Here is a 9,665-nt window from a genome sequence, read left to right on the forward strand (position 1 = left end):
GATGCTACTACCTGTAACTTAATAACAGTTCTGATTTGATCTGATCCATGGTGATGTCACTGGAGGCTTTTGATTCATTTCTTTTATATTTCTCAATGTGAGGGAGAGGTCAAACCTCTTCATCATGTATGCCCTTTGACAAAAGAAACACCCTTTGAAAGAGTGTAACCCTTCATTATTTCTGCCTTCTGAAAAAATTACGCAAAATATATTGATAGAATTTATGTTATAGACCTGTTATCATTGTAGAACACCTATCAACGTTATAATTAAATGGATGTTGATTGTTACCATTTGTAATGTTTTCTTTCTAACGAATTTTGATTGATCCAATTAAAGCAAGAAATTAAGATAATAAATTTAGTTGATTCTATGACAACTAAGAAGTTATTGTATGATATAATATAATTGTGGAGGGGATTCGCCTGCTAGCTCAAACAGTTGGGATGGTCGTGCTAAGGTTTTGGGTTTGTCCCATGTAGGTCCAAGATTCGATTCACTCCGGCCGAGTGCAGCAAGTAACATTCAATATTATGAAAGGTTGGGATTTTGCTACAACTAACTATTAATATGTGATATTTTTTCTATTTTTAATTATTTTTCTGAAATTACTTGTACTTCTCTACTCATTCATACATTAAGGATGAAAACTGTTGGCTGTGGAGATCTGTCGGCAAAAAAAAAATCATTGATTTCAAGAATTAGAGGAAAAAAAAGCTTTTGTTTTAACAGAGAAAATTCATTTAAAACTTGTGTTTGGGTTTCAAAGAGTTGTAGATTTTCAGACTGTCTTCAGTTGATGAATTTTGTAGATTTTGGTGAAAGTAAAGTAATGTTTTGATTTCAGATTTGTTGTTGTGTATTAATAAGTTTTTATACAATTTGTCCATTTAGATCATTTACAACAAATGGGAAAGTCATTCCGAAATCTGGTGCAAAACATTGTCAATTTTGATGTATTGGAGCATATAGATTTCAGAGTATATTTCAGATTTACTCTTTTAACTGTTGTTGTTGGAGGGTTCATTTTTCCATATTTTATGTTCAATTGAAGGTTACAATTTTTTCAAAAAATTTGAACCAATTGGGTTCTTAATGTCAATTTCATGCAGATAAATCATTCTTAGTGGTCTTTCCTTTTCTAACGCAAAATTGTCAAATTTCCAGTTACATTGTTATATTTAAATTGAGCCAGAAAACTTTATATTTTGAAACATTTAAATATATTTATTTAAAAATATTGGTTTGGAAAATTACACATCTGAATTAAAAGAGGGAAAAAAATTTATTAAATCACAAAAAAAGATACAAAGCAAGAAGGACCAACCATCCAACAGAAAAGAACATTACACACTTCATATTCATAGAATTTTCTTTTACAGAAAGATTCCATGGCTGGCGCAAGTGCAGAGATAGAAAGAATTGTTATAGAATTGCTTAAAGGTGCTGGGAAAATTCATTGGGTGGGAGCAGCACTTTCTATGGTGGGATTTGTATTGGAGAGATGTATTCAGACTTCTCACAACAAAAGTGAGTGCCTTGAAATTCTGAGAAGGATGGTTAATCTTGGAAAGCAAATTCTGCAGTTGAATGACCAAATGCCAGACCAGAAGCAAAAACTCAATGAAGCAGTCCAATGCATTGTTGTAGGATGCACAATGTGCGCTTCCCAACTTACAACAACAAGGGTTTTTAGGTCAGTACAATTATTTTAGTAGTTTCTTTTAAAGACTGGATGTCTAATTCAGAAAATTCAAAGGTCAATACTGTGTGAGTTGAAATGGTAAGGAGGAGTCTGGTGGCAGAGAAATATATAATATATTTGTTTGTTTGTTTTTTTGGATTTGATCATTGTCGAGTTTGTTGTTGTCAATGTTAGGGATCAAATATTATGATCTATTTTTGTTTTCTTATTCTGATGATAGATCATGATATTTGATCCGAAACATTAATAACAACAAAATTTACATGATTAAATCCAAAAGAATATCAAGTAAATCATTATAGACTGTGGAAATTTCATAAATTTAATATAACATATAGTAGGAAAAAGTATTTATGTAACTCGGATATTTGAATTTTGTGAAGGTTTCTTACTGCTTCAGTGAATGCCGATAGTATACAGAGTTTCCAAGTCAAAATAGACCGCTTGTATAATGACCTTGTACTGTGGGGTATAACTGACATGGAGAAAAGATTGACAAAGATTGCTCCGCAGTCACAGGAACTCTATGCATACCAAACAGCAGGTAGCATGTTTTCCAATTTAAATAATCTTTTCCTGTTATGTTTTGAGTTTTGCCGGAAATTCTGATTCATTTTTTCCACAAACCTTAATACAGTCGGAATTGAGAGTGGACGAGAAACAGTAATCCGACTGCTAGATTTGGAAGCACAACATTCATCAGTACAGGTAGTGGTTGTCTATGGATTAGGAGGGATGGGCAAAACGACACTTGCTGATGCCATTTATGCAAACATCGACCTCCAAAATTATAAGCATTGCAGAATTCACATGGAACAAAATTGTACCAAGAATGATCTTAAAGTCCTTCAAGAACAGATTTTGAATGGATTGTTCCACCAGAATGTGAAATTGACTGACTCTCACCAAGGTCAGGGAATGATCTGGTCTTTCTTCAAAAAGAATCCCAATCAACCTGTATTTCTATACATTGACAATGCTCTGAATAAAGCAGATTTGAAACAACTTCTACCTGCAGAATTGGGCAGTTGCCTTCCACCCAAGAGCAGAATTCTTGTCACTACGCGAAATCTTCAGGAGACGGACATCTTTGTCGACAGGAATATCCAACGCCGAGAATATGCGGTGAGTTTTCTCCCACCGACAGAGGCCAGAAAGATTTTGTTGAGGAAAGCTTCAGAGTACAATGATGAAAACAACATAGACGCTCTGCTCAAGCTTTGTGGAGGCGTCCCACTTCTGCTAGAAATAATTGGCTCGCAACTGGCCATCAGTAGCAGAAACACAAATAATAATATAGTATTAGAGTTGCTTAGAGAAGGGGAGGTGGTGGAAGAGGAAGATATAAGTGACAGAATGGTTGATTTTGTATACCACAGATTGTTACCCCCTGTTAAAGAAGCCTTTCTAGACATCACATCCTTGTTCTGTTATTGGCCAAGGGAAGAAGTGGCATACATAGTTGGAGAAGAGGAGTTCAGAGCTCTTGAAGATGCAACATTTGTCAAGACATCAAAAGATGGTCGTGTGATTGTTCATGACATTGTTCAAGCAAGAGGGAAAAAGATGTCAGAACAAAACAGAGTCACAGACCCTGAGACTTTATTGAAATGTCTCAAAGACGAAGAGGTATGTCATACTTAGAATTACTCTTTGTCAATATTAACAGAATATATTTGTTATTCACAATCATAGTAATATGTTTGTTTATTTTTGTGCAGAAACTCAAAAATTTAAGAGGCATCTTTCTTAATGAAAAATATGAGCACCCTTCAATCGAAATTAATGATGAACATCTGAAGTGGATGAGCAATTCATTAAGAGTGCTATCTTATCAAGGATCACAGATAACATTCAGGGGGAAATGTCACAAACCATTAAGACAACTGAGATACCTCCAAATTGCAAGTGACATTCCAGATTTACCAATGGAGTTTGAGAAACTTGAGCATCTCTCCATATACAGGGGCCCATTCATGCCAGGCATGAGTTTTAATGAGGTAAGATCTGCCTTGTTTTGTTCATATTATCATTTGAATTAGCTTTCATTAGATTGTAAAATGACACTTGACAACCTCTTTCATAATTGTTGTGCAAATCTGTAGTTTCCTCCCAGCTTGCGCGTAATGACCTCACTAAACCTCACAAAGATGCATGCTTCTTCACAGAACAGAGTTGCATATTCTCAAATTCCCGCCAAAGTCGCTCCAGATTCTTCACTCGTAAAATTAAGCTTATATGGTTTGAAAAATATGGAAAGGCCACCAGATGGAATGGAAAATCTAACAAAGTTAGAGCAATTATATTTAAGAGGTTGCCTTCAGTTGAGGGAATTGCCTCCCAGATTTGGGCAACTGAACAATCTAAAAGAGCTGCGTCTAAGTCAGTGCCAAGAATTGAAAGAGTTGCCTTCAAACATTGGGCAACTGAGCAATTTGACATCACTGTATTTATATGACTGCTCTGCATTAAGTTTATTGCCTTCCAGTTTTGGGGATCTCATTTCCCTAAAAACTTTGCAATTGAGTTATTGTTCCGGTTTGAAAATGTTGCCTTCTAATTTTGGGCAACTCAAAAAGTTGGAAGAGTTGGATCTGAGACACTGTTACGGGTTAGAAGAATGGCCATTCAACTTGAGAGATCTAACAGAGATGAAGAAGATGGTTTTGGTGGGTTGTTCTTTGAAACTGAAAGAATCATTACCTCATCATATCAAAGAAAGTTGTTCTATTCTATTTGATTAAACAATTCCCTCAAAAATCATTCAATTGTTATTTTGAGAGGACTTTGCATTTTTTTACACATGTAAAGTTTTTAATTTTCGGATGGTCATAATATGATGTTCTCACATAATGAAATAAATGCATACAAATAAAGTATAAGTCAATATGTATTATATCAATTTAAAGCAGTTGGGAAGAATAAATGTATAATCAACGTTATTTTTTAAAATAAAAGGCAAAGGATTTAGATGTAATTAGTTCTTGATCAAGATCAAATACCAATGTCAATGATTTCTCAAATCAATTTATTAGACTCTAAAAAATTAATGACTTTTTTTTTTGTATTGATAATAGAGAGTAAACTGAGATACAAAACAGTTAAAGCTTTATCAGCAGATCATGGCGGTCTTCTAAATAGGTAGTCACATCAGAGAGTATGTAAAAGTTAGGATATTTACATATGGGTTTAAACAAAATACCCATCAACATATACACAAAGTCTATATATCCCTAAACCGAGATATATGAAAAACATATACAGGCCTCTACAACTAAAGAGGCATATACAAAATCTGTCCAACTATATATATCAATCATGAGACAATTCTGAAGCTAGATCCAAGCGATCCATCCTCAGTAGCCTTCCATCCAAACCAACCTCCAATCATCCAACATTCTGGCAGAATGTACCATTTGTTGGCGAACCAGTTGTCCATTTCCTCTGATTTCCTCCATGAGAGCATCTAGGGCATTAACAAAGGGTGTTCTTTCAGCATTCAAAAAAGGGAAAAAAATTATTTTGTATTGACGATTTTTTTCTAAGGTACAAAAATTTCATAAATTTATGACGAATAATACCTTGTTCTATGGGGAAAATATATATTGTAGGAAGCGAATATTTTTCGTTTAAGGGAACAAATATATAATTGTATGGGCAAAAAGTTTTACTCTAAAGGAAAAATTATTTAAGTGTATTGGCAATTTTATCCACCGCTTGAAAATTATTTAATTTGTTTGGCTAATATTTTTTTATTTATATATATTTTATTGACGATTTCATGAATTCATTGTCATTAATAGACAAGGTACATCACATCACATTGAGTCCGAACTCTGCACGATGTATCGATAAGTGCAGCCTCTTTGACATGTGAAGGGTGACACGTATTTAAAATCCATCAATGATTTTAAACTGTTCGATGATCGTAGATCAATGGCTGAAGTTTTATTTCGGCTCAATTTTCTGAAGAGAACATAGTTCACCAGAAAGTGCTCGGAATGGAATTGGATTCAATAGACACATATCAAATATCACGATCGATAATGTTGGTCATTTAATATATGTCTAGTCACTAACTGCAATCCACTTTGTCCCCATGACTTCCAATGTGGTACTTGCTAACTTGGTACTGGTTTATAGTTGTTTCCAATTTCGCACACTAGTGCATTTTTTGGAAAGATTTGCAGAGATATACGAAAGATTTAAAAAAAATTAAAGGAATTAATACAGTTAGAGAAGTAACTATTACAATCAAGAGCTTCAACTATTTATATGCGATCTCTACTTCTTTCATCTTCAATTAGCCTTTGCCATTTGGTAGATAAATCGTTGGAGCTCATGGTCTTTAAATTTTATCTCTGGTTTAGGTCTATAGTCTTAGGTTTTTTAATTTGGTAATCTGATTTGTCAAGATGGACACTCCTATCCACTTGAGAAGCATTTTTGTGGAGGAGCAGAGGGCCTTTTTGGGCTCCGTTAAAGATCCAACCCTCCAATTAGTCTGCAAGGAGGTTGGGATGTTCACCAATGAGGCTATGAGGATGGTGCTGGGTAGAGACTTCCTGTGTAATGAAAATAGATACCATGTTAAAACGGACATTAAATCCCGATTCTTGGTGTCTCTTCTGGACCTCAGAGGAGACAAGGTGGATATGTTGATTTTGTAAAGGAAGGTGTTTAAAGAAGACTTCCTTGGAGATGATGTTACTGTTGTTGTCCTTGTAGAAGTAAGGGTGGGGGTCCCTTAGGCGAGTGAATTAACCAAGCTTCTCCTCCTTGACCAAATAGTGCTAGTGGTCAGGCAACCATTTCTTTTGAACCTGAATGCGTAGCAGTTGACGTATCATAAGAAATGGGTGCAGATTGGCAGGGACTTTCTCCGGAAATGGTTGCTCCTAGATGAATTTCCAAACTACAGTTAGCTTGAATAATTCTCTCAACTTATAATGTCTGAAGAATTCTACATGGAGGGAGGGCCAGATTCTTAGAGTAAACCATCCACTACCTGTGCCCTAGCCCCGACCCCCTAGTAGTTTTTTTTTAAGCTATGTCCTCGTAACCTCACAGGCTCAGTGGCTCACTCATTTTGGCTTTAAATTTTTTGATAGACTCAAGTCTTAGACATGTAAAAATTATAAATTTCCGAAACATAAATATTAATGATAATTTTGCAAATTCCATTATTCCTATTCGTTTCAGTTTGCCTCTTATGTATATAAAAATGCTTTCTATTTCATTTTATTAATGATAGTTTTGCAAATGTTTTTTGTCTATGAGCTACGTTATTTCAATATTTTGTTAAAAAATGGAAATAAATTTAATACTGTAATCTTTTTTATGTAATGCTTCTTCCTCTATATTTAATATATATATTAAAAAAATAGTTCGTTCCATTAATTATTTGTACATTGATTATGGTTGATTATAATTTTATAAATATAAAAAACAAGATGTTTATCTCGTGAAAAACAAGTGAATTAAAAGTCCAACTTACTTGTTGTTGAAGTTTTGAACTAGTGCATGCGTGGGTTGGTACATGCTATCAATTAAAGTTAAGATGTTGTCATTATGAAGAAATTTGAGACATTTATGAATGGTAGATGGAATCGTTTTCATGGAAGAGAACCAAGGATGTCCCGACTCCCAACTTCACACAAAATTGATCTGCTGTAGGAATGATAGCAAAAATGACATCTAAGCGCTTAGTACCAACCTTAACGGGAAGAGCAATAGAACCTATAGCATCAAAGATCTTAACCACCAAATCAAATTTATCATATGTTACTTCATGCAATTGTAAAGTATAAAGATATTCTTAAGTTATTACATTCACCATACATATTGGATCAATGAGAACCCCTTGTGAGAGTATGTCTTTGATATTTGCAGTGATATATAGTGGGCCATTAGCTATTTCAATAGTCTCACTAGGATCAAACGTAATGCATATTGCATGGGTCCTTAGGAGGTGCAAGTTTATCAATATGACTCACCAAATTACTAGACTCAAGGCCAAGGTCATTAGAAGAAAATTCAAGATTCTTAAACTCAATTAGAGAACAGGATTAGACTCAATTAAATCAACGCCTTAGGGTGGATTTCGACCCGAATGTGGGAAGTAAACACATTTGTGAGAACTTCGTCCGGAATTGAACATTTTACATTTAATTAAGTATAATTAAGTCTATAAAGCTCTATTTCGGGCAGAAGTTGAAAATGATTTTAAAAACTTCAAAAACAGTCCGGAAAAGTGACTCGAGTCTGGTGATGTATCTGAAAAATGGCAAAAGTCATGGGACCCACGACAACTGACAACGAAAACCATTGTCCGTTGGATGAACACAGATCAACTACTTAGGGTGGATTTCAGCCCAAATGTGGGAAGTAAACACATTTGTGAGAACTTCGCCCGGAATTGAACGTTTTACATTTACTTAAATATAATTAAGTCTATAAATTTCTATTTCAGGCGGAAGTTGAAAATGATTAAACGGACTTAAAAAACAGTCCAAAAAAGTGAGTCGAGTGTGGTGACGTGCCCAAAAAATGGCAAAAGTCATGGGACCCACAACAAATGGCAACAGATACCGTCATCCATTGGATGAGCACAGATCAATAACTTAGGGTGGATTTTGACCCAAATGTGGGAAGTAAACACATTTGTGAGAACTTCGCCCAGAATTGAACGTTTTACATTTAAACAAATATAATTAAGTCTCTAAAGCTCTATTTTAGGCGGAAGTTGAAGGATTAAAAAGACTTAAAAAATAGTTTGGAAAAGTGACTCAAGTGTGGTGATGTGCCTGAAAAATGGTAAAAGTCATGGGACCCACGACAACTAACAACAGATACCATCATCCATTGGATGAGCATAGATCAAAGACTTAGGGTGAATTATGGCCCGAATGTGGGAAATGAACACATTTGTGAGAACTTCGCTCAAAATTGAACGTTTTACATTTAATTAAATATAATTAAGATGATAAAGCTCTATTTCGGGTGAAAGTTGAAGGATTAAAAAAACTTAAAAAATAGTCTAAAAAAGTGACTCGAGTGTGGTGACGTGCCCGAAAAATGGCAAAAGTCATGGGACCCACGACAACTAACAACATATACCATCATCCGTTGGATGAGCACAAATCAATGGTTTTGGGTGGATTTCGGCCCAAATGTGGGAAGTGAACACATTTGTGAGAACTTCGCTCGGAATTGAATGTTTTACATTTAATTAAATATAATTAAGTCGATAAAGTTGTATTTCGGGCAGAAGTTGAAGGATTCAAAAGACTTAAAAAACAGTCCAGAAAAGTGACTCGAGTGTGGTGACGTGCCCAAAAAATGGTGAAATTCATGTGACCCATGACAACTGACAATAGATACCATCTTCTGTTGGATGAGCACAGATCAACGGCTTAGGGTGGATGTCGGCCCGAATGTGGGAAGTGAACACATTTGTGAGAACTTCACCCAAAATTGAACGTTTTACATTTAATATCCTTAGACTTTAGACTAAAGCAATGAATGTGTTGTCCTTCGGCGGCGAATAGATATTAATAATAATTAATAAAATTACAATAGGCTTCTAGATATTTTGCCCTTTAGGTATTACTTTTGTACTTTTCAGTGTTTTCAAAATAAGTGACTCATAAATCACAATGGTATTTTATTTCATGGGCAAACCAGTAAATCGAGGGAGATTCAGAATCGACTACTAGATTGAGGAATGCAAGTTGCAACAGAGATTGTCTGTGCCAATATAGTGAAATAGAAATTTGGGGTAAAATCTAGAACACATACATCTCGCCTTTTTTACTTTTTTTAATCTCGTGGTTCAATTTGAGGGTTAGCATTTTCAGGCTTGTATCTAGCATTATTTTGAATTATTAACAATAACAACTGATGGTCGCGCCCACAAAAGGATATGAAAATCACAGTAAAACCTTTCCTGGGAATTGGG

General features: G+C 34.8%; 1 protein-coding gene across 1 annotated transcript; it reads left to right on the forward strand.

Moving 5' to 3' along the window:
- Positions 1-1,391: 1,391 nt before the first annotated feature.
- Positions 1,392-4,454, forward strand: LOC131040770 (disease resistance protein TAO1-like). The gene is made up of 5 exons (XM_059218612.1): positions 1,392-1,696; positions 2,089-2,249; positions 2,343-3,334; positions 3,427-3,705; positions 3,811-4,454. Exons 1-5 carry the CDS (start codon positions 1,392-1,394, stop codon positions 4,447-4,449), a joined length of 2,376 nt encoding a protein of 791 aa, XP_059074595.1. The 3' UTR covers positions 4,450-4,454.
- Positions 4,455-9,665: the final 5,211 nt, after the last annotated feature.

This window comes from Cryptomeria japonica, chromosome 4, assembly GCF_030272615.1.
Source record: "Cryptomeria japonica chromosome 4, Sugi_1.0, whole genome shotgun sequence".
Lineage (NCBI taxonomy): Eukaryota > Viridiplantae > Streptophyta > Pinopsida > Cupressales > Cupressaceae > Cryptomeria > Cryptomeria japonica.

What these genes read in the sequence shown, in the direction of transcription:
- LOC131040770 (XM_059218612.1), top strand. Translation starts at nt 1,392, where the DNA reads ATGGCTGGCGCAAGTGCAGAGATAGAAAGAATTGTTATAGAATTGCTT. An exon ending in ACAACAACAAGGGTTTTTAG is followed by an intron (nt 1,697 to 2,088) that starts GTCAGTACAATT and finishes AATTTTGTGAAG; the next exon opens with GTTTCTTACTGCTTCAGTGA. An exon ending in CAGGCATGAGTTTTAATGAG is followed by an intron (nt 3,706 to 3,810) that starts GTAAGATCTGCC and finishes GCAAATCTGTAG; the next exon opens with TTTCCTCCCAGCTTGCGCGT.